Raw genomic sequence first — 26,468 nt, forward strand, 5'->3', positions numbered from 1 at the left:
AATCTTCCAAAGAAAAAGGGTACTTTGCTTATCTGAAATGTCCAATTTCAGCTTATTTCATATGTCAAATATTTCCCAAAAATGTATTTTGCAGAATGTAAACTGACCATGAAGTGACTCAAATAATTTTTATTCCCCCCTTTCATAAATTTAACATTTGCAACATCCAAAAGACCTTCCAAGTATTCTGGTTGCATCATTTAGGGAAGCAGGAATAAATCTTACTCAGTATGGTTCTAGCACTGAGGAAATTGTTGCTCAGATATCAATTTCCCAGGAAAGACTGGAAAATCCCACTATTCTTATCACAGTGCTAGCCATGACCTACCATCCTTTAAAACAGTACTGCACAGTATTAAAGGGCCAATCCTATTCAGTTTGTAAAAGCCTGACAGCACAAAAATGTTTTGACCTGCTGACAGAAGGATAGCAAGGTTCCCAGAGCCTGGGAGCCCTCTCCCCTTTCCACACCAAATCAGCCTGAGAAGGTGGTGGGACAGAGAGAAGGAGCTCTCCAGGCAATTTTAGATCGATTAGAATGCAAGTTAACAATATGCATAATTATAATAGTTTGCATAATACACAAATTAGATGCCTGGATTTGAAGGACTGGAATATGGCAATTTTACCATCCTGAAGCTGAAATCTGAGAATATTCTATATAACAGCAGACTCAATTCTCTGGATTCTAAGCCTGTAATAATTTCCTCTCAGTGGTGTTGTTTTTTTTTTAAGCACTAAGAAGAACAAGTTTCTTGTGCACAAATCTGTTCAGGTCCTAATACCAACCTCCTCTTTTGCAGCCATATGCAAATAGAGTCAAGAGGGCTTCATTCACATGTATATCAGAAAATTTGTAATACCAGAGTCATGATCTTTGTGGGGTGGTAGGGGTGGGAGGAGAACCCCAACACAAAACTAAATCATAGGGAAACCTCTGTAGTCAAACATTTATTTTTATGCTTCTTTTCCTCCCAGCCACCAAGTGATACATTAACTACACATAGTATTCTTAACCAGTAACTATTGCAAAACAGGGCACTGACTGGTACCAGCCACACGGAACCCATCTCAGAATTGGCACTGATCCTGCCCAAAGACCTTTTGCTGGGGAAACTGAAGGGAAAAATGCTTCTCCCTGCCCAAGGTAACAGACTGGATGCTGAATCATTCCTCAACAGTGATGATTGGACACTGTCCCTGGGGGCACTAGGGAAAGATGGTTTGGAACATGTCTTCCAACATGAGTTGCATCTACACTGCAGAAATAACACAGTTTGACACTGCTATGGCTCAATGCTATGGAATTCTGGGATTTATAGATTTGTGACAGATTTAGCCTTCTCTGTCAAAGCACTCTGGTTTCACAACAAACTACAAATCCCACGACTCGATAGAATGGAGTTTTATCAGTTAAAGCTGTCAAACCACATTGAGTCTGCAATATGGCAGCAGCCAAAGAGGAATGAATGGCCACTGAGTATCTCTTGCCAGAGGCAGCTGCTTCATTCTGCCTTGACCTTCCTTCCTTCCTTAGGTCAACCCTCTCCCATAGCACAAGAGGTTGGTGGGTTTCCCTTCCTTATATATGACATAATTTCCAGTAAGAGCAGAGGTTGAGAACCAGTGTGGTGTAGAGTATTGGACTGTGACTCTGGAGACCAGGATTCAAATCCCCACTCATATGTGGAAACCCACTAGGTCAGTGATGGCGAACCTATGGCACGTGTGCCAGAGGTGGCACTCAGAGCCCTCTCTGTGGGCACATGTGCCGTTGCCCCAGCACAGAGTTTGCCAGAGTTTGTTACTACAAAGCCAGAGGGACATGACACTTTGCAATGGGCACTCAGCCTCTAAAAGGTTCACCATCACTGCACTAGGTGATCTTGGCAAGTTAGACTCTCAGTGACAGAAGAAAGGCAAAGGCAAATCCCCTGGGAATAAATATAGGTAAGAGAATGTCCATTGTAGCCAATGGAGACTTGTATCCATTGGCTACAACTATTTCTGTTTTCCCTGCAAAGTTTTTTGTGGGTTTTTCGGGCTATGTGGCCATGTTCTAGAAGAGTTTCTTCCTGACGTTTTGCCAGCATCTGTGGCTGGCTTCTTCAGAATGCCAGCCACAGATGCTGGCGAAACGTCAGGAAGAAACTCTTCTAGAACATGGCCACATAGCCCGAAACCCCCCCAAAAAAACTATGGATGCCGGCCATGAAAGCCTTCGAATGTCCTGCAAACTTGCTGAAGAGGCAGCTTACAGAGCAACACTGGAGCACAGACCACACTTTAGTATCTTTGCTGTAGACAATATGGAATAATATACTATATGACACAGCAGTTACAAAAACTCAGGGCCCATTCAGACTGGCATCAAAAATCTGGAAGGAACTGGGCTGATTCAGATGCCTCTCCACCAAATCTCTCCGTTAGCAAGTGCCCACTACAAAAAGAGGGGCATTTTAAATCGAATGCATTCTGTGCCTGCTGTGAAGGTGCCTGCTGTCAATCAAGCAATCGTCATGGTGATGTTTTTGCAGGGGCATCGGAAGTGTTCTTCCCCCTCCTTTTTTTTAAAGAGCCATGCACAAAATGCCCCAAATTGTCAATTTTTTTAAAACCTCTTTTTTGTGTGTTGTGTGTATGTGTGGGCATTTGGGTCAGATCTGCCCCTGTCTCCATTTTCAATCCCATGCAAGCTAATGCATCCCCCACTCCTTGCCCCCCAGAATGCCTCTTACACATGAAATAATAATAATGATAATAATAATAAATTCCTCACCTCAGAAATGCCAGAAAAGGATGCAATTGCCATGCATTCTTTTTTTTTTTTTTTTGCTTTTAAAAGCAATTCAGGGCTGCCCCTGAATTCAGTAGCAAAAGCATGTATCATTTTGTCTAATTGACAAGAGCAAAAAATGTAACATTCGCATTGTAGGATTGTAACATTTGCATTCGCAACATTTCCCCTTTGCTTGAATCGAGCAGAGAAAAGGGAAAGTGCACAAGCTGCTAGCGCTGTTCTATCTGCCTCAAGAAAATAAATCATGCGCATATTTGGTCAAAAATAATTTTTAAAAAATATGAAAAGGGGGGTGCCTGATGTGAGCTCCGTTCGTGCCCCGCCTTTGACCTGACCTGACCCTTTTCCTCCTGCTAGAGGAGCTTTGCCATTGCCTTCCACTGAAGCTGAGAGAGTGTGACCTGTCAGTTCCAACTAAAGTAGACCCATGGAATCAATTGGGAATAAAATGGAAATGCAGCGCAAGCATTCCTGTAGCATCCTCATATAACACAAATAATAATAATAATAATCCAGGAGCAAGAGGAAGTGAAAGTAAAACAAGCAGCCTGATTTCCCTACATGCCCCAGCGTAGCCCCACAACCCAATTCCCCCTGGAAATCCTCCTCCTCCTCCTCCTTCCTTCAGACCCTCTCCTTCCTCAGGGATGCCCATTGACCCTTTCCCCCAGCTCCTTCATCCTCCTCCTCCTCCTGCTCCGTTTTAGGATCCCCTCCATGGCTCCCTTCCTCCCACAGCCCCTTTCTCCTCCTCCTCCTCTTCCTTCTCCACCTCCTCCTCCTTCATCACTTTCTCCACCCCCCACCTTTCTCTGACAGCCCTCTGCAGCTCAGAAGTCACCCCTGATTTCCCCCTTTCCTCCTGTCACCCTTTGCTTCCAGATTCCCCTTTTTTCAGCTCTTTCCTCCTCCTCCTCCTCCTCCTCCCCCTCCCTTCTGATGATGGGAGGGAATGCTCTGACCTCTGCCTGCCCCCTGCCCCTAATCCCTCCCTAATTTGCCCCAATCATGATCGAGGGCAAGTTCAAATTTTGCGCAACCCGAGTCTTTTGGGAAAAGACGGATTTTAGCCTGAATCTGGTTACCTCGGTGTATGGGGCATTTCCTTGTGCAAGCCCCGACATGGGTTGTGATGGATTCGGATCCAATATGAACTTCACATGCAAGAATCACTTTCAAACCCATTTTTTTTCTGTAGTCTGAATGGCCCCTCAGTTTAGACAATGAGGAAATTGAAATAGTTAATTATTTCCCATACCCTGATTCAAACATTGACCAGAATGGAGATTGCAGTCAGGAAATCAGAAGAAGAATGGGACTGGGAAAGGCAGCTATGAAAGAACTAGACAAAGTCATGAGGTGCAAAGATATGAAATTAAATACCAAAGTTAGGATTGTCCAAGCCATTGTATTTCCCATCACTATATATGTCTGTGAGAGCTGGACAGTGAAGAAAACTGATAGAAAGAAGATCAATTCATTTGAAATGTAGTGCTGGCAAAGAGTGCTAAGGGTACTGTGGACAGCCAAAAAGACAAACAAATGGGTCTTAGAACAGATCAAACCTGAATTCTCTCTGGAAGCCAAGATGACAAAATTGAGACTGTCATAATTTGGCAACATCATGAGAAGGAATGAATCACTGGAAAAGACAATAATGAGTGGAAAGGTGGAGGGCAGTAGAATGAGAGGTAGACCACACACCAGATGGATAGACACAACCAAGAAGATCATGGCCCTGAGCCTGCAGGAGTGGAGCAGAGCAGTTGAGGACAGAGAGGCTTGGAGATGTCCTCATGAGTTGAAGTTGAATTGAAGGCAGCTGACAACAACAGCCATACCATATCAATCGAGGTCTGCTTTACCCATTTGTTAAGTTTTAGGCATCAAGTGATTTCAAAAAAGATTTTTAAAATAATTTAACAAGTATAAATAGATAATGGAGAGAGAGAAAGGGAGAGTTGGTATGGGCTGCAGAGTAGAGATGTATCTAGGGAAAATGGGGAGGGAGGGAGGTGATTAAAAACTCCCACATATACCATCACAACCCACATCATATGGATATCCACAAGTGAACAGAAATATGCCACATTTAATATCAGGAGGAGGAAGGTTAACAACATTTGGCAAGAAAGTGGCAAGAAGTCAAATTAAAATAGTGAGTCACAAATGAGCACAAATCACCAGAATGGGTGAGACCTTAGTTTTCAGTAATCCACACTGTTGGACTTAATAACACCACATGAACACAACTGCAACAAAAGAAATATCAAGACTTTAAGTTTTGGAATGTCAAATTATGATAATGATTAAAATGACAGTTTTAAAAATGAACTTGCATGATTATTGCTGTTTGCTAGATTATTGCCACTCACCAGCATATCTTTGTGTGACACTTTTGCCATATCAGTTTAAAAAAAAAAGCCATTCTAGAAATTGGAATTGTTACTTTTTTGGATTAAAACTCTCAGAAATCTCCAGAGATTATAGGAGTTAAAGCTCTAAAAAAAAATCTTTTCCCAGCTCCGCATTAGCTATTATGCATATCTTGTCACCAAGGTCTGACCCTGCTTACATTGGATCAAATGTAAGAAGCCCCACAGAATGTGGGTAATACCTTTAGTCACTATGCTTCCGCAAATAGTAATTTCCTAGGAGTTTTTTCTGAACTGGGCAGACAGCAGAAACCGCAAGGAAAATATCATTGTCCAAAATAGAAAAAAAACACACACCATTGGTTCACTTAAATCATAGCATATATTCATGGGTCTAGAAAAATTAGTCATTACAGCCATGGTTTTCTTAGTCATGATGGAGATGTTAAACCACCAGGTTCAGGAAGGAGCATTTGTTGAAAAAGATGTATTAATATGTATATATTTCCCATCTCCCATCAGTATCAGCCAGCTGGACCAATGGTAAGGGGATGTGGAAGCTGTAGTCTAAAATATTGGGAAAAGAAAATGTTCCTCATCTTTGCCATCAAATACTAGTTTCTGCAGAACTTCAGCTAGAGATTGTCATTGCCCACAAGTGATGTTTATGAACTCCCTGGTGTTTGGCTACTGTGGCAAGTAGGACGGACAAGAAAAGTTACTTTTTGTATTACAACATCCACCTCCCTAAACTACAATTGCACCACCCTAAACTAAAAATCCCAGAATTCACAGAATGAAACTATGGAAGTTAAAGTGGAATCATAACCCAATAACTATTTATTGTGAAAGGGCCTACTGTCAGCAGTTCCATTGGTAGGATGAAAAGGAAAGATAAGTGGCATTCCTGTTTTCTTTCTGTTCAGGGCTGGAGGTGGGGTTTGTTAGCAGGTATGGAAGCTGGTGCAAATATAGGAGGGCATCTTAAGAGAAAAAGTATTTATTAGAGAAATTGCCTATCTGAAAGAGAAGGATGGTGTCTACTGGTTACAGCTTTGTTGAGAAAGATGACTGACAGAGGAGATGGGGCTAGTGGAAGACCTGAGAGTATCAGTTTATTGATAGAGAAGCAGCCAAACAGACAACGCAAACAAGGAGCTCAACAAGAACTGTCTCTGCCTCCCCCTGTAGGCACATAGGAGTTTATCACATGGGGGAGATCCCATGCAAAAACAGAGGTTGAAATTGAAAAAAACCCCACAAAAGTGAGTTGATTTTCACATGACGTTGTAAGACGAATGAGTGAGTTCTGACTTAAACCCAGAGCTGAAGAACCGAAGAACCAAGGAATTGTGCTTTAAACATAGCTAAAGGAACAAACAAGATGGTTCCGCGCAAAGCACTGATGTGACGAAGGTATTTGGCAACCGAGGCGAGGAAAGTCTGAAAACTTGGAAGCTGAAGCGGGGTGCCGTCCAGGTGTGACGAACCATGACCGGGAAGAACCTTATCTCCTGAGTCGCCATGATGAGGAACTGACAGGACAATGGAGAACTTTGAACAGAACGAGTTGCTTTGAACATGGACTGATCTGAACAACCTGTCTGTCCTCCCAAAAGAGGAAGTTGAGTAATGGGCTGCAATATTGCAAGACTTCAGCAGCCAAGAGCCAGAGAGAAGAAAAAGTATAAAGACCCTGGACTTTCATCTCCATTTTGTTGGCACCATCCGCGGCAACGGTGTCACATCCCCAGCCTTCGAGAACAACTGATCAATGTTCGGCGGAAGGAAAGTGTGTGTGAGTATTGTATGAATGTGTGAGTGAAAGAGCTCTTGATAATCAATGTTTGTGTTACTTGTGTGATTCAATAAATGTTACATGCATGGTGTTTAAAACCAAATTTGGTGTCTCAATGTCTGTGTCAGCCCTACTGTGAATAAGTTCACAGAGAGGAAGATTCTCATTACACGCTCTCAGGATAAACAGGTTGCCCTTACAATCTTGGGCATAACAACGTCATTGTTAAATTAATATTTAATGTTGTCTACTGCCAAGATTTTGGTCCATGCCCTAGTGGTCTCATGACTTGATTACTGTAACATCCTCCTGGCTGGGCTTCCTCTTCCTCACCTCCGTCCTTTAATTTCTGTCCAGCATTCAGCTGCACGCATTATCACATCCAGCCACCGCTCTGACCATATCTCTCCTGTGTTGACATCTCTTCACTGGCTTCCCCTCCCTTTCTGCATTCAGTATAAGCTCCTGCTGTTGATGTTTAAAGCCCTCCATGGGTTGGCCCCTCCTTACTTATCAGACCTCCTTTCTCCTCACCTTCCCACTCGGGCCCTCCGTTCTGGTAGTCAAGGTCTGCTGTCCCAGCCCAGGATTTCCTCTGCCCCATCTCGGATTCACCCCTTTTCACTTGCTGCCCCTCACTCCTGGAACCTTCTTCCCCCGCAAGCAAGAACCATCACTTCTTTAACCAGCTTCAAAATGGAGTTGAAGACCATCCTGTTCAGAGAAGTGTTCCCAGGCATTGGGTGATTGTCACTTGCTATTTGATGTTCTTTTTTGTTGCCTGTTTTATTGAACCATTTCCTGTATTGCTGTGCATTTTATATGTATTATCCTATTATTTCTTAGATTGTACGCTATAGGCAGGTTTACTCTTTTATATTTATTGTTTTATGTACAGTGCTGTGTAAATCTACAGAGCTATATAAATAATAATAATAATAATGTTAACCTGAATGGAAAGTGGAGGGAAAGTAGACAAAAGCCACTCCTTTTTACTTTCGGAAAATCCCGAAAATAAAACGACGAAGCACCTTTTGTTTGGGTTAACACAAGTTTAACAATGACATGTGTGAAAATCAACCCAATTTTGTGCTTTTCCCCCTACCTTTTAAATCCTATTTTTGCACGGGAGTTCCCCTGTAGGATAAACCCCTTAGTTGTTTGTGCAAATACTGTTGCACTCTTCTGCAGCAATGGAAAGGGCTTTAATTCCTCTGATCCCATGTGGAAGGCATAGCTGAATGATTTGCTCATGTCATGTTACCATTCCTCCATCCTTTCACCATATTCAGTGTTGAATAAGCTAGTGCTGTGGAAATCTACCTAAGAAATCTCCCATGTCAGGCCACTTTCCCCACCCTAAGAAGGAGAGAGCTGATCTGCCCAATCACTTTCCTGGCTATGCTTTTCTAGGGAATGTAGGCAGCATAAATGGACTCTTTTCTCTCCAAAATGGATATCCCTTGGAAAATCAGGGGAAACTACTAGAAAGGAGTGGGATGATGTTTCATCTGATAAACTCATGTGGTAATGATTTTTTAAAGGCAACTCTCTTTACTATGCAGCAGTCAACATATTAAGTGGGAAGGAAAGAGCACATTCCATAACAAATGTAATGAGGTCTAACATAACTTTTTCCATTCAAAGCAGCCCAAACTTTCTAATCCCCTAAGCCGCATTTGAGCCTGTGCCAAAAAGCAAGTGAATGCGTGCAGATTGCCTGTAGCTTGAAACAGGGAAGTATACACATAAGGAGTTGTTACTGTTTGGACAGTTTCTCTCCAATGGCAAAATCTCTTTCTAAAAATAACTTTTCATGAAAGAAGAGTGTTTCCCATGGCAAAGGTCCCAAGGAAGCTACACAGCGACTTGGCAAATGTGGAACTTCTGTTTCTAGGACTTGATCACTCCGTCACCTCACTGCTCCAATCAATGCACATGTCCCCACAACCACACAGGAGAAATTCCTTGTTAAGAAGGCCACACAGGCTTCTGATTCTCTCTTCCTTAGGTACAGCAGGGACCAGGGCTGACATGAGTGGGGAATTGGTACAGATTACCAGGGCTTGACAGTCTGGAAGGGGGCCCAGAACTTGACTATGCTGCATATGGTTTTGTCATATTTTAAATTGGTGTACGCAGGCCATAGGCAGTATACAGAGATTAAAATGAATTTTCTTATGTTATATTATGTGTGTTTTATATTATTATTTAGTGTCCTTTTATAATTATATTTTTCTTTTTATGTAGCTCCTGAGGAAAGCATGTGTGCATGAGCACACACACACACACACACACACACACTCGGGCCTGACACATTTCACCCCCCCTCTCTCCATATATATATATATATATATATGCTGGAATTCATTGGGCTGTAATGAGAGGAAACAAATATCAACATTATATGCCATTCTACTACAAAGAAAATTGGAACAAGAGACTATTAAAGAAACAATGGTAAAATGGGCAAGAGATATAGGTAAAGAAATTGACTTTGACAGTTGGATTTATGCCAAAATTATGACATTTAAATTGACTAAATCCCAAAACATGAGAGAAAATTACTTAAAGATGGCTTTTAGATGGCATTTAACACCTGTTAAAATTGCTAAGATGTACAAGGTAGATCATAATAAGTGGTGGAAATGTTGAGAAGCAGCTGGTTTGTGGTTTAATATGTGGTGGAACTGTCCGGTAATAAAAACTTATTGGAAGAAAATACATACAACTGTCTGTGAAATGCTCAAAATTAAGTTCCCAAAGGATACCTGAAATCTACCTGCTTAACATGGTTAATAAAATCCAAATTCAAATAGAAAAGGACATTGGAAAAAATATTCTACATGGTCTCCACAGCAAGAATCCTACTTGAACAAATTAACTTCTACCCCAACAGTAGATGACTGGTTAATAAAACTAATAGATGCTATTGAAATGGATAAACTGACTTGCTGGATAAATGGCAAATCCTCAGAAAATTCAGGGTTAGAATGGAATAAAATCATTGAGTATTGTAATCAAATATAGAGCACCAAATAGCTTTAATAAGAAAATGAGAAATAGGAATAGAAAAAGAGAAGAAATAAGCCAAAGAGTAAAAACTCAGAATGCATGCTGTAGCAACAATATTGAGAACAAACAAAGAAAAAGAAAAAGATAAAACCTCAAGCAATAGTTTAAAGAGCAAGTAAAACATAAGGAAGATAATAACTAAGGAAGAAGCTTAACCACAGGAGATTAACTTAATCCAACTAAGGGAGTAAGAATAAAATAACCTGAACTGTTTATAGAAATAATCTGAATAAAGGGGGAAGACAAGAGAAGTTTTGAAATGGACTAAAGGTCTGTACAGACAGCACCAAAGGAGCGCCAAATTGGAGCTGCAGCAACCCCCAGCAAAATGTTTCTCTTTCTTAAAGTGGCAAAAAGCTGCCTTTGCTGCCATAGCGGTGACTTTTTGCTGATCCTTTGGTGCAGCTCATTTAAATACTACACTCAAGGGGTGTGCCACCACCTGCCATGCGATTGGGCGGGATATCAGGGAGAAGACAGGACATCTGGCGTGTGGTCACCATGCCCCCATTCCAACCCAATGCCGGCATTTAGTGTCAGTCAGTTTAGCCCCTATATTAATAGAATGTATAAGTGTAAATATGTGTCACTATAATCTTATTGAAAAATTGAGTTTCTTTTCTGTATACATTTGGTAAGATCATAAACCAGTCTGGAATCCCATTACTGAGTCCAGAGACAAGTAATTCGGCTTTTGTTACCTGGACAAGATAGCCCGTTGCCTAGGGCTAGTTTTAAGGTATCAATATGGTTCGCAAACCTAACCTCTGTACAGAGACAACATAAAGCTGACATGTACTCCTGCACTTTGTGTATGTTCTGTGTTGTCCTCAGACCTCCCAGTCTCAGCCACTCCAGCTTTTCATGGTCATCTCATCAGACAGGTAATTATAATAAACTGCAACCCCCTTTGAGTAACAGAGTAGTGGAAAATGTGACAGCACCCTGCACCTCCTAAACCTGTGAGTAAATGCATGTGGTCTAGGTCGTGTCAGATGTAGGGAAACCTGTGGAGACTCCTGCAGGCTTTTGTATGTGTGAATGCATGATTGCATTCTGTGCAAGTGCAGCCACTAGGGCCACCTTTTGGGTTGGAAATCTCCACCCTCTTTCTGCTTGGTGTATATCTGGCAATCACCCCCAAAAGGCCTTGAGTCTGGTGACAGCCATGAACCATTCTGGATCACCAGAGTTGGATACCTTATTGTCAAGGGAGTCTGTCCTTTTCTCTGGGTCTATCCTGGTGTGGGATCTGAGAGTTAGGCACAGTGGGACTGATGCATATCAGCCCCAATGCACATTGCATCAGTCCTGATTTACATCACATAAGTCCTAATGCACATTCGGCATTAATGGATGTTCCATCACACATCCTCACAATTCAGTAAATGGGTTTCTTAGTACTTCAGCTAGATAACTAGGTATACACAAAGCTTTGTAACTAACAGATCAGAAGCAGTACTTAGACAGATTGTTAAAACTGTCACGCTTAAATACATCTTTGAAGCTGCCTAAGCCACAGAGTTGATTATTTCCATTGTGTCACTGTTTTTGTATTCTGTCATTTTAAGTGATGTTTTACCCTTTAAATTTTTATGGTTTGATTATGTCTCTGGTCTGCTTTGACCTGAAGAGTGCGGGGGGGGGGGAGGGGGGGCTAAAACTTGCAATCTGTAAATAAAATCCACTGTGTCAGGGCCTGCTCAATACTTGAAGAAGCCCTGGGAAACATAGCACCTGGTAGCCATATTGAGCACGGAGCAAGCTTGTTTTCTGCTGCTCTGGAGAATAGGACAAGCCACAGGAAAAAAGATCCCACCTCAACATTAGGAGGAACTTCCTGACAGTAAGAGCTGTTTGACAGTGGAATACACTCCCTTGAAGAGTGGTGGAGTCTTCCTTGGAGGTTTTTAAACAGAGGCCGGATGAGCATCTGTCAGGGGGTGCTTTGATTGGACTTCTTGCATCGGAGGATGGACTGGATGGCCCTTGTGGTCTCTTCCAACTCTATGTGTATAAGCCTCCTCTGCATATGATATTTCCTGCATATATGTTGAACAAATGGCATGATAAGATGAAACCTTTTTCAACAGGGAAACATTCTGTTTCTCTGTATTCTGTTCTTACAATAGCCTCTTGCTGTGTACAGATTATACATCAAGACAATCAAATGTAATGGTACATACATGATTTTGAGATTATTGGGATATGTACCTCTGTGACCAAGTTATTAAAGAGATAGAAATTATCTAGAGGACACCTGGCTGAGGAAAGCTGGTGCACATGAAGGCTTTTTAGCAGGTGATACAGGTGAGCCATAACAGCTGCACCTGCTGATAATTAAAAATACAACCATTCTCCTGTTCTTTCTTTTTGTTCCTGAACACTCCCTATCAAGGTATTTTAGATGGGAGAGCTAGTTGCTTACCACAACGAGGTATTTCTTGTTTTGGAATTCCTGAATGGTGATTGAGATTTTGAGTAACTTTATTGGTTTCCAGCCTAGCTTTGTTGAATTCCACACACTGTAATTTAAAATTACATTCTTTTATGGCTTCCAGGACACTGGACATGTCAATTGACTCTGCCTATTGGAACAAATAAACAGTTCAAAGCAAGCCAAATGCTAATAGCTGAGACACATATAAGCTTATATGTATTTGGAATAGGATATTTGCTACCAAAGACTGGGTTCATCTGGCCACATATGATGCGCTTATCTTAGCAAGGATCTCAGTATTTGCCTTGTTAGACCACCTATCCCAATATTGTAGACGCCTCAAAACAATAATCAATACAATGTTGAGAAAGCACAAAGTTCCATCCTATGGAATCCTAGGGGTTTGTAGATTGGTATGACACTAGAGTTCTGAGAATTTAAATAAACCCCCCTAAAGTTCCAAATCCAGGAATCCATAGGATGGGACATTGTAAACGTGGGATAATGCAGTGGGCCCTTGGTATTCCCTAGGATTTCGTTCAAGGACCCCCCACAGATACTAAAACCTGTGGATGTTCCAGTCCCATTAAATACAGTGGCAAAGTGAAATGGTGTTCCTTATGAAAAATGGCAAAATTAAGGTTTGCTTATTGGAAAATATATATATATTGAAATATTTTCAAGCCAGAGATCATTGAATCCATGGATAAAAAATCCATAGATATGGAGGACCAACTGTAAAACTATGATTGTGTAGTGTAAATGGGCTCCAAGTGAATAGACAAGCCATAAGGGCTAGCTGAAGTTTCTGTATACTTATGAAAGGCAACCCCCTGTAGAATATGTTACAACAGATTAAACAATACAATCGTCCCTCCACATTTGCGGGTTTTACTTTCGTGGTTTTCTTTATTTGCGTCTTTTTGCACTAGCTGCTGCTGAACTAGAGAAGTCTTCTCTCCTTCTCTTCCTCCTTAACAGCCCCAGCGCCACCTGTCAATAGGCTCTCAATCTCATTACTGTTCCATTACTGCCTTTGTGTGATAGGTTCAGTCTCCCATTCAAGTACTAACCAGGGTTGACCCTCCTTAGCTTCCACTATCAGATGGGAGCTGGTGCATTTATGGTATTTAAGCCCCTCTCTCTATCCCATAACTAGGCCTAAAAGCAAACTGAAATGAATTGAAAAGGCAAGGTACAAACAAAAACAAAATTACAGTAAATAATGAGTCTAAATAATTAAGGGCACCAAATCCCACCTGATACTGGAAGCTAAACAGGGTCAGACCTGGTTTGTACCTGGATGGGAGACTGCCAAGGAATAGCAGGTGCTGCAGGGTATTTCAGAAGAAGGAACTGGTAGAACCACCTCTTGAGTATTCCTTGCCAAAGAAAACCTTATGAAATTCATTGGGACGCCATCCATCAACAGGTGACTTGAAGAAGTATTCATACATTGTAAATGGAGATGGCACAGATAATGCAGTAACATATGCACAAGGGATATCTCCCTCCTTTTTGTTGTTGTTATTATTCTTAGAATGCTTTTCCAGTTTGCACATCACTGGATGGTAGAATCAGGAAACACTCTGCAAAACAGCCTTTGCAGCTCCCAGTCAGTTCAGTTGGGGGTCATTACATCTTTTTTTTTTTTAGTGGAAATAACCTCACTCACGCATTCCAGGATAGCTATTCACACTATGGACCTGCATCTCTGCACATCTCTCTGTGTTTGGTTGCTCACATTTGCACCCGAATAAACATGGAGTTGATGCGAACATATTCAAAAGATGTTCAAGGTATGTCGTCTTCATTATTCACACTGCTGACAATGTGAATCTTTAAACAAACAAACAAACAAACAAAAAACTTGGAAAAAATCTGGTATTGATTATCCTGAGTTAAGAGGATTTTTGGCAGTCCCCCCCCCCCCCGCCCGTAACTTAATCAGGTGCATTAGGGATGCATGTGAACAATGGAGATGCAACCTGGATTCATGCTGGATTATTTTCAAATAATGGTTTGCAAAGGAGAATTTTAATAGCAAATGGTATCATAGAATCATAGGGTGGGATGAAACCACAAGGGCCATCCAGTCCAACCCCTGTCATGCAGGAACTCTCAATCAAAGCATTCCCGTCAGATGGCCATCCAGCCTCTGCTTAAAGACTTCCAAGGAGGGAGATTCCATCACACTCCGAGGGAGTTTGTTCCACTGTTGAACAGCCCTTACTGTCAGAAAGTCCCTGCTAATGTTGAGGTGGAATCTCTTTTCCTGTAGCTTGCATCCATTGTTCTGTGTTCTTGTCTCTGGAGCAGCAGAAAGCAGCTTGCTCCATCTTCAATATGGCACCCCTTCAAATACTTAAACAGGGCTATCATATCACTTCTTACCCTTCTCTTTTCTAGGCTGAGCATACCCAGCTCACTAAGCCTCCCCTCATAAGTCATTGTTTCCTGACCTCTTCACCATTTTGGTCACCCAAATGTTAGTGGGTGCTGTGGTACTTTGATCACATCATGAGAATACATGAATCACTAGAAACAACAGTGGATGTTATCAGACAAGGGAAATTGGAAGTATAATCCAATGGCAATCCGAATGCAATCATGGGGTTTAATGTTATTGCGTGATAGACTACCACACGCAATTTCAGGCAATGGTCAAGTCAGTCCGAACGCAATCATGGGGTTTCATGTTATTGCGTGAGAGGTGAGCACACGCAATTTTGGGCAATGGCAAGCTATTTTTAGGCAATGGGAAGTCAGTTCGAATGCAATTCAAATTCACATTATTATGAACTAGCAAATTCACGTGAATGCGTTCTGGCCCTGCTTTCCTTTCATTCGAAATTAAGAGAAATTCCTCCCGTGTGATAAACTCCTACGATACTAGGAAAGGTAGAAAGCAGTAGAAAGAGAGGAAGACCGCACATCAGAAGGTTAGACTCACTAGATCAAGTTTGCCATGGGGCTGAGCCTGAAGGATCTGAGCAGAGCAGTTGAGGACAGGGAATCTCTGAGATGTCTCACCCACATGGTCACCATGAGCTGGGGTCAACTTGAAGACAGTTAACCACAATAATATAAAATAAGACCAGGAATCAATTACAAAAATAAAATGCTTAAAACTTGGGCTAAATCACTTTTTTTTTTAAAATCACCAAACATCTGCTGCCCAGAAGATATTTAAAATATAAAAGAATGGCTGAGGGGAAAATTTTAATGGCATAATGAACTGATTTGTTGTCATCCATCTGCTGGAACGCAGAGAATGCAGCAAGTGGAATCACAAACTATGGTCCAAAACACACGGTGGAAATAATCCAATTTGAGACTGCTTTAACTGCCCTCATTGCTAGGGATTCCTAGGAGTTGTAGTTTATTGTGGCACCAGCACTCTCTGACAGAGAAGGCTAAATGTCTCACAAATATACAGTTCCCAGAATTCCCTAGTATTGAACCGGGATAGTTAAAGCAGCCTCAAACTGGATTTTTTCTGCAGTGTGTTTTGGACTAATGATGCTGAGCGAGTCCCATGGGATCTACGGAACTTACTCCTGAGTGTAGATTGAGGGCATGAATTGCTGGCTTACTGGCTCTGTTTAGCCCACAAGTCCCACATTACAGTTGCTTCAGGATCATAATCTGTGACCCAACCTTGTTGACCAAAGTGTAGTGAAGTGGCGCTCTGGTGCCCCAAGAAACTACGAATTCCAGAATCCCATCGTATTGAGCCATGGCAGTAAAATTAGGGTCCACACAGTGACACCACTGCTCCTCAAACACCTATCTTTGGGCAGAAATGTGGTGAGGCATTCATCTGCTTCCCTTTAAAACCCTTTCAGAGATGGCGGGAGTGGGGCCAAGCTCAGTGCGAGGAGAGAGGCCCTAGGAGATTTTTTGAAATTAAAATTTCAAATTTCAAATTTTTAATTTTTTAAAAAAATAATTTTTAAAATAATTTTCCAATTTTCTTTAAAAACATCACATTTTAATCCAGTCTTCACTATATATATATGTAAATATATTCAGGTGGTGTGTATGATATTGCAATTTGAAAGTCTAATTTTTTAATGTTGCTAGTTGTTTATGTCATCCAGGGGGCAGTTAAAGCGGGACCAAACCGGGTTATCCCTCCAGTGTGGATGCAGCCTATTATGAGTGATCGCACCGGGTGACCTCAGCCTTTGTGATGCCACTGCAACTGGAGAGTTTGTGCAACTGAGGATGGGTTTCAGGTGGGAGAAAAAGGGCCAGCATGCCAGCCACTTCTGCTGGGATGTCCGGCTGGGGCTGGAGGAAGAGCGAGGGGCGGAGACGGAGCTGCTTTTAAATAGCTCCGATCGAAGGAAGGAGTGAAGCAGCCAGAGAGAGAGAACTAGGGAAGCTGGGCTTCTGCCTTTGCTTCCTTCCCTCCCTCGCTCTCTCGGTGGACCCGCCTGGCTCCTTCCTTTGCTCACCTTCGGAAGGCATCTTCCTCTGCAGCCTCTGCCACGATGAGCACAGCTGCCTTCCTCCTCTTCGCCCTCCTCTTCCTCCTCCTTCTGGTGTCCTTTCGTTTCGGAAGATCTCGGTGAGTGGACAATGCTGGGGATCCCCACCATCCCCACAGCTGGAAGGGGAGGGGGACCACTGACCAGGCGTCCTCCTTTTCCAGGACATGTCCTCCATGACTGTCTCCTGCCCAGAAAGAGGCATTCCAGAATGCTCTCCAGTCTCAGCATTACTTAAAAAGCAGGGATTTCTATGTCTATGGGGTTTTTTGAGCTTTCCTTTGGCCAGGTCCTCCTATGTTTTTTTCGGGAAGGTCCTCCATTTGGAGTGAGGACATTTGGTCCCCCTGCATCAGACCCAAGACACCACTGTCTGAGTCTAGATCCAAATATTCCTCTAGTAAGTAATTTGGTCAGATTTTGAGATGAAGAAGAAGCAGGGTGATCAGACGTCCTCCTTTTCCAGGACATGTCAACCTTCATTCCAAAATGCCCTCCAGTTTCAGCATCACTAAGAAGCAGAAATTTACATTTCTACGAGGGTTTTTGAGCTTTCCTTTGGTCAGTTCATGTTTTTTCTGGAAGGTTCTCCATTTGGTGGTATCTTGTCCTCCTTTGTGGTCAGGCCATCTGGTCACCCTGCATCAGACCCAAGACTCCACTGTGTTTGTCAGCCAGGATCCAAATACCCTCCAGTAAGTAATCTGGGCAGGTGATAAGTAAATGGAGTCAGACTATGAGATGTAGAAGAAGCAGGTAGCCAGATGTCCTCCTTTTTTGGGACATGGCAACCTTCTGTCCAGGAGGAGGTATTCCAAAATGCCATCCAGTTTCAGCATCACTAAGAAGCAGGGATTTCTATGTCTATGAGGGGTTTTGAGCTTTCCTTTGGTCAGGTCCTCCATGCTTTTTCTGGAATGTCCTCCATTCGGTGGTGCTTTGTCTTCCTCTATGGTTAGGTCATCCTGCTTCAGACCCCAGACTCCACTGTCTTTGTGAATCTGGATTCAAATAAACCAGTGAGGAATTTGGGCAGGTAATGAGTAAATGGAGTCAGATTTTGAGATGAAGAAGAAGAAGCAGGGTGACCAGACATCCTCCTTTTCCAGGACATGTCCCACCTGTCAACCTTCTGTCCAAGAGGAGGCATTCCAAAATGACCTCCAGTCTAAGCAGGACTAAGAAGCAGTGATTTCTATGTCTATCAAGAGTGACCAAACATCCTCCTTTTCCAGGACATGCTATATCTTTCAACCTTCTATCAGGTCCTCAATTTTTCCTTGAATGTCCTCCATTTGGTGGTGCTTTGTCCTCTTCTGTGGTGAGGACAGCTGGTCACCCTGCATTAGATCCAATATTCCACTGTGTTTGTGCCTCTAGATCCAAATACTCCCCCCCCCCCATAAGTAATTTGGGCAGGTGATAAGTAAATGGAGTCCATCTCAACTCATGGCAACCATGTGGATGAGACATTTCCAAGAACCCTATCCGCCACTGCTCTTGCAGATTCATGTCCATGACCTCCCTGATTGAGTCCATCCGTCTGGCATATAGTCTTCCTCTCTTCCTATTAACTTCTACCTTTCCTAACATTATTGTCTTTGTTAATGCGTCATACCTTCTCATGATGTGGCTGAAGTACAACAGCCTCAATTTAATCATTTTGGCTTCTAGGGATATTTCAGGCTTGGTTTGTTCAAGGGCCTATTTGTTTGTCTTTTTGATGGTATCCTCAGCACTCCTCTCTAACACCACATCTCAAATAAGTTGATTATCTTTTTAGCCCTATTTTTCAATGTCCAGCTGTCACTTCCATACATAGTGATGGGGAGTACCATGGCTTGGATTATTCTAACTTTAGTGCTCAATTGAATATCTTTGCTCTTTAAGATCTTGTCTAGTTTCTTCATGGCTGCCCTCCCCATTCCTAGGAGTTTGTCACACAGGGGAAATCCTGTGCAAAAGCGAGATTTAAAAGCTGGAAAAAACCCACAAAAGTGGGTTGATTTTCACACAAGTCATTGTTAAACTGGTGTTAACCCGAACGGAAAGTAGACAAAAGCCACTCCTTTTTACTTTCATGATTTTCTGAAAGTAAAAAGGAGCGGCTTTTGTGTACCTTGCCATCTACTTTACCACTTTAACAACGACGTTGTGTGAAAATCAACCTGCTTTTGCGGATTTTTTCTGATTTAAACCCCTGTTTCGGCACAGAGTTTCCTCCACGTGATACACTCCTAGTCTTTATATCTCTTGACTGCAGTCTCTGTTCTGATCCGTGTTTGATCCAAGGTACAAGAAATCTTTTAACTATTTCAGTTTCCTCGTTGACTAGGTTGAATTTGGGTATATTAAATAAATGCATGCATAAATAAGGTGTTGGGCTCATGCAGCCCACCAGGTGTTATTGAACTGCAAGTCCCAACAGCTGTTGACTGGGGGTGAGGGATGATGGGAGTTTCACTCAAACAATATTTTCCAAGAAACAATAACAACAACAACATAGTATTAATAATCATGATGATTTCTTACCTGCTTCTTCCCATGGATTGAGGTGGGGAACAACAACAATTGACAAACAACAAAGCCATGTGAGTCTGGAAAATCAGTTTGCAAAGTGATCTTGTAGCATCTTTGAGACTAACTGAAATAAATTAGTAGCATATTTCATAGACCTGAGCCTACTTCCTCAGATGGATGTTTGGAGTGGAGAATCCAGAGACAGACCTATATAAACTAATTATGTGTAAGAATGTCAATTGAAATTCAGAAACCTGTGGGTATGAATTTGCAAGTTCAGTTTTAACCATGGGTTATTTATTTTATTCATGTATATCCTGCCTTTCCTCCAGTAATGGGACTCAAGGCGGCTAACAACATTTTAAAACAATACAGATTAAAAACACTGCAAAAGTTAAATGAAAGTATAAGGTATGCAATTAAATAATCATATATTAAAACAATTAAAATATTAAAATGCATTAAAAACAATAAAAAATTAAAAAGCTATATATAGACCCTCTAGAAACTTTTTAAAAATGCAGAGGGATGTGCGATTCCCATATCCTGATTTATATCAAGGATCTTAGCTTATTGGGCTGACTCTTAAATATTCCAGTTTCAATGGGACTGGTTCTCCCTAAAAGCCAAAATGTCCAAATGGAGGCTGTGTTCTTTGGCCATGTCATTAGAAAAGAAGATAGGCAATAGAAAAAGAGGTAGACAGAATTACAGGTGGAAAGACTCAGGTTGCATCAACATAGCAGAAATAATACAGGTTGATGATACCACTTTAACATGCCATGGCTCAGTGCTGTGGAATTATGGGAGCTATAGTTTTATGAGACATTTAGTCTTTTCCGTCAGAGAGCTCTAGTGCTATCACAATTCCCAGTATTTCATAGCATTGAGCCATGGCAGTTAAAGTGGTGTCAAACTGCATTATTTCTGCAGTGTGGATGCAGCCTCAGCCAATAAAGCCACAGCCCTGAATTTGCAAGACCTGAGCAGGGCTATTAATAACAAGGTGACTTGGAGGCCTCTCATTCATAGAATCAGAGAGTTGGAAGAGACCCTAAAGGCCATCCAGTCCAACCCCCTGCCATACAGGAAACACAATCAAAGCCCCCCTGACAGATTACCATCCAGCCTCTTTTTAAAACCCTCCAAAGAAGGAGGTCATAATAAATTGAAGCTGAGCAGAGCTGTTGATAACAGCATGACTTGGAAGTCTCGCATTCATTGCGTCACCATAATTCGTAGTTGACTTGAGAGCATTGAACAATAACAATAACAATGGTACAAGCACTTGTAGGCAAGGTTTGTGCCATTTTAAAGGCAAGCAGGTGAACTGTAGGGGATGCTTTTAGTGGACTAAAAACCACATAAGGCAGCCAAAATGATCAGGTACTTGGATGATGATGGGTGGAGTAATTTCCCAACAAAGAAAGGCTAAAATGAATGTTTGGAGGTTTTTTGGTGGTAGTGGGTGGCTGAAGGAAAGCGAATGTGAGCATGATAGAGGTTCATATGAATATTAAGGAAAGTGGGTCGGGAAAAATCCCCTCCCTTTCCTGTTAATATGTGAACTTGATGCTGTCAAATCAAACAAAATGGCAGGAAGGTCTGGGTGGATGGCTAGAAAGAAGTACTTCTCAACTGAGTTGCATGATGAATTTGTGGAACACACTGCCACAAGATGTGATGACTTATTTATTGGCTGAGATGGTTTTAAATAGAGTTATAAAGGTGCATGCAGGATAAGCTTGCTGATAGTTATTGTTTCATCCAGAGGCTGTATATTATCTCCACTATGCTTCTGTAGACCATTTCTGCAGATCGCAAAAAGTAAGGTGGCTTTTCATTTATGTCCTGTTTGTGAGCTTTCCAGAGGTAGCTGTCTGGATACAGATCCCCAGAAACTTCCAGTGTTCTTATGTCTTTGGAATGCATGTTAGATAATAGTTAATTAGATAATACGTAAATCTCTTGGTGTGGTGTATATCCATAGATTTATTTGTTTATTGATTCTTAATATTAACAGTCTCACTGATGATCAAAATTAATATAGTATGCATTCAGAAAATACACTAAAAAGTAAAAAGATATATAGAAAAGAGAAGAAAGAAGAGAAAAAATGTGGAAGAACATTTAATTAAGAAATGGTAAAGAGCCAGCATGTTGTAGTGGTTTCAGCATTGGACCCTGACTCTGAAACACAGGGAGTGAATCCCTGTTGATCTATGGAAACCCTCCAGGTAACCTTGGGCAAGCCACACTCTCTCAGCCTCAGAGGAAGGCAAAGGCAAAACCCCTCTGAACAGATTTTGCCAAGAACTCCCTGTAATATATTTGCCTTAGGATTTCTGTAAGTTGGTAATGACTTGAAGGTGCACAACGGCAAAAACAAGAACAACAAAAGCTTTGACCCCCCCCCCCCCAATCCTAACTGTAATGAAAGAAAAAATAAACAAGAGGAAAAAATAATATATTATTCTACCAATACAGATCCAGCTGACTAATCTTACTGAATTACAAACAACTATAAGCAGAGGTATTTTTTTTATTTCTCAGAAAAAGTCCATAAACAGTGTCCAATCTTTCAAAACATTTTCAGTTGGTTTATCCTTTAAAATTCATATCAATTCGGCCATTTTGGCTAACACACTTGTTCTAACAATCCAGTCCTCTGTTGTTGGTGCCTCAGCCCATTTCCATTTGAGCAAACAATAATCTTGCTGCTTTTATCATGTATCAGAGATGTATGTTGTTGTTGTGTGCCTTGAAACTGTTTCCAACTTATGGTAACCCTAAGATGACCCTATCATCGGCTCTTTGGAGTTTATCACATGGGAGGAATTTCTCTTAATTTCGAATGAAAAGAAAGCAGGGCCAGAACGCATTCACGTGAATTCGCTAGTTCAGCAAATTTATGTGAATTCGAATTGCGTTCAAACTGACTTCCCATTGCCCGAAAATAGCTTGCCATTGCCCAAAATTGCATGTGATCACTTCTCACGCAATAACGTGAAACCCCATGATTGCGTTCAGACTGACTTCCCATTGCCCGAAATTGCATGTGGTAGTCTATCACGCAATAACGTTAAACACCATGATTGCGTTCGAATTGTCATTGGATTATACTTCCAATTTCCCTTGTCTGATAACGTCCTTAGTGGCAAGATTTGTTCAAAGGAGGTGTGCCCTGAGGCTGAGAGCATGTGACTTGCCCAGGATCACCCAGTGGGTTTCATGGCTGAGCAGGGAATCGAATCCTGGTCTGTAGAGTTGCAGTCCAACAGTCAAACCACTATGCAATGCCGGCTCTACAAAAATCAAATTCTTTATCCATAATACCTAGGAAAAATATTTCTGGTAAATTATAAAGTCTACTTTTCAACATTTTTGGATTAATATATAAATCTTAAACCAGTAGCTTTTTGCCTTCTTGCATGTCTATCACATTTGTTTCCTTTTGGGGACTGGCTCAGTATCGGAGGCTGGATTGTCATCTGCCAGTGCTACAAATCTTTCTCTCATTTTTTGGTTTTACCTCAAGGGTATCAGTCCAGTTTACATTGACATTTTCATTTCCCAGTTTATATTTCATCCGTGTGTCATTTCTGATTTGGCTGAGAGAGACACATTATTGTTAGTGCCTTCAAGTCATTTCTGATTTATGACGAGCCCAAAGTGAAGCTATCAGGGGGTCTCTTGGCATGATTTGCTCAGAGAGGGTTTACCTTTGCCTCCCTCTGAGGCTGAGAGAGTGTAACTTGCCCATCGTCATGCAGTGGATTTCCACATCCAACCAAGAATTTGGTGTCCCAGAGTTCAAGTGCAACACTCAAAACACTACACTATGTTGGGTCTCACATTTTATTCCTGCCCAAATTTAAGATGTGTACATATAATGCAAGAATGGCTCTGAAAATGCCCAGAGGCTCCCCACTTCTTTTATTTTTTTTTTTAATAAACCTGCAAATGCTATCTCCTCTGGCTAAAGTTTAAGGCAAGAACATCTACCCTTCAGCATCCCTTGTAGACCGAATCTCTGTACAAAATATAAATTATAAAGATGTTGGGCACAAAGCACAGCCTTATAATGGAGCAGGCAAATTAACTGTCTATATTGCCTTTAAAACTGCACAGATCCTTGGATTTATATTAAGAAAGGTCACACATTTTGGAAATAAATTTAGCTACTTGCTTTCTCAGTTAAGCAGATGTGCTCCGGGGTCTAAGACAAAGGTTTTCACAGAATAGCATCATTACACATGTGGACTCACACCAAATATTTTAAGGACTTCACCTATGAAGTGTTCTCCTACATATTTATGGGTCCTCTAAATTGTTTCCAATTATTCATGGTTTGAAAAGTATTTTAACTTAGTGGTGGTGAGGAAATGCCTAGGGACTCAATGGAATTTCCCCTCTGAATATTATTGAACAAGTTCTGGGCATGCATGCGCCAAGGGGATTTTGATAAGGACATCTGTTTTGTTATGTTACTGTGTAAAGTTATATCTATTTATTTACTGAGATAGTTATGCTATTTATTTAATGTGTTTTTGAACCTCCTGTCCATACAATGAGCACTTCAGGCAATTTAGAAGATAAAATATAATAAGATACTATTAAAAGAAGAGAAACGAAGATAAAACCCTAAACCCAAATATATAAAATGCATACAATATAATTACTATATATTACAGATGAAATATATAAATTTCAATATAATGGGAATACTCTAAAATCAAATAATGGAATTAATGATTAAAAGCATAGTAGAACAGTAGTATAATTAATATATTAAGCACAATTCTGTGTATATTTAGATCTGTGTGAGTGCCATGTAGTTCAATAGGACTTATTTCCATGTACCTCTAGGTGTGCTGTGTAAAGCTACAATCTGATATTTGCTTACCTGGAAGTAAGCCACATTTGAATTGAAAGAGACTTTTTCCCCCTGAGAAGAGATGTTTCAGATTGCACTATAGAAGAATATGTTTTCCCACTCAATGATTAAAGGGCAGCAGCACAGGTATCCACAGTATTCTCCTCCAACACCAACGTGAGTTGGTTTTTCTTCAGCTTTTTTCACTTCCAGCTTTTCCACCCAAAGAAACTGGAAATACTATGGTATGGATGATTCTGACTTTGGTGTTTAATTATATATCTTCAGACTTTATGGTTGTGAAAGCTGGATAGTGAAGAAAGCTGATAGGAAGAATATCAACTCATTTGAGATGTGGTGCTGGAAAATAGTTCTGAGGATATCATGGACTGCTAAAAATAAATACTGGTAGGTCTTAGAGCAAATAAAGCCAGAACTGTCCCTAGAAGCCAAGATGACTAAAGATAATGATTATGATTCTGTTTTAACTGACATGGTACCGCGTTGTAGAATTCTGGGATTTACAGTGTAGGAAATGATGTTTAGAACTCTCAGAGAGCTCTAGTGTCTTCACAAACTACAAATCCCATGGTTCTGTAGGATGCAGCTTTGTTCCTCTGAAGGAACTACAGTAGTTGACTATTCACTATGGCCTGTTACAGACTGCCAAAATAAAGCTGCTTCGGGTCTCTTTGGAGGTATGCTATTTAAATGATGCATGGGTCCTAAGAGTCCGGAGGTCGCGCCAAAGCCACACTCCATTCCTAAGCACTGGAGTGCAGCTTTGGTGCAGCTTCCAGATTCTTAGGATGCATGCATCATTTAAACAGCATACCTCCAAAGAGACCCGAAGCAGCTTTATTTTGGCAGTCTGTAACAGGCCTATGAAACCAAAAATACAGAGAGCAAGGGTTCTGAGGTTGTCCAGCAACAGTCAGCAAATGGAGAACAGACTGACTGGCCCGGCACATTAGCTGCCTGTTCACATTCTTTCCCAGTGTGTCTCCATTTGGCCTGCTTGGAGGATGCATTCCTCTTTTCTGATGATGTGTAAGTGACTACCATAAAACCAGCTGAAAAAGGTCCAGTCTCCATTGAAATCCCATGGAAAAATAATAAGCAACATAATTTGCAACATTTTATTTTTAACGTCTTGGTTTTGAATGCCCAGGAAGACTTTGGAGCCAAGATGTCACCCACAGCATCTGTAAACAAAATGGTTGGTCAGCAACCAAATCCTGTGTGGCCTGCTAGATCTTGGTGAATAGAAATGCTGATTTTCATTCCTGTTAAACTCTGTTGGTTCAACAAAACTCTAACTTTCTGAAACAGGAAAACACTGACTTAAGACTGACTCACAGGAAGAATGACTCTTCAGGTTGGGGTGGGAACAGTTGGCAGCCCAACTTTAGTCAATGGTAGTTCTACAAGTACAAGGGCCTACCTTTAGGGAGGGGGAGGCAACCACCATAGGCAGCATAGGCACCCACCTCATGTGGTCCTCCTGAAGTGCCAGCAGTTACCCAGTGTAAGACTACAAGACAACATAGTTTACAGGAAACTTTAAACTACCCTGGTACCTGCTGTCTTATGTACAGTGGAAGACTATCTTGTCAGCAGTGTTGCAGGAACAGCCAACTTCTGGGTTTATAAACTTCTGTGGAGAGCAGGTGCCATTTTCTTGGCTGCTGAAAGGCTAAGGTTTGCCCTGAAAAATGGGGTCAATGCTGTCCATCCAGTTATAGGAATATAATTAGATGCTTTCAGTGATGTAGCCTTGGAGGTGGGTGGGAATGAAGGCATTGCTGTCCTGTTTTGGTGCCAAAACTAATCCAGGTCTCCAAGAGAGTGTACAAAAGCAAGAGAACATGGAAGAATCTCTGAAGGATGCATGGCTCATCAGCAAGAATAATATGGCAGTCAGGGCAGTCCAAATCAAACATAGTCAAGCAATAAATCCAAATGATAGTCCAAAAGGGAATTCCAAAAGTGAAGTTTTTAAAGGAGCAAGGTCTGAGGTTATCAGGCACCAGAACTAGGAGGAGGCAGGAATGTTGCATCCACCAGATAAATCTGTCATAAGCAACA

At 41.4% G+C, this 26,468-nt stretch overlaps 1 protein-coding gene across 1 annotated transcript in view; it reads left to right on the forward strand.

Moving 5' to 3' along the window:
• Nucleotides 1-16,987: 16,987 nt before the first annotated feature.
• Nucleotides 16,988-26,468, forward strand: part of PTGIS (prostaglandin I2 synthase) — a 58,887-nt gene continuing 49,406 nt past the window's right edge. Inside the window, exon 1 of the mRNA XM_089513852.1 lies at nt 16,988-17,064. Within this exon, the coding sequence (XP_089369978.1) occupies nt 16,988-17,064 (77 nt within the window). The remainder of the gene's footprint in view (nt 17,065-26,468) is intronic.

This window comes from Sceloporus occidentalis, unplaced genomic scaffold (assembly GCF_023333645.1).
Source record: "Sceloporus occidentalis isolate IW3139 unplaced genomic scaffold, rSceOcc1.0.p SCAF_3, whole genome shotgun sequence".
NCBI classification, from domain to species: domain Eukaryota; kingdom Metazoa; phylum Chordata; class Lepidosauria; order Squamata; family Phrynosomatidae; genus Sceloporus; species Sceloporus occidentalis.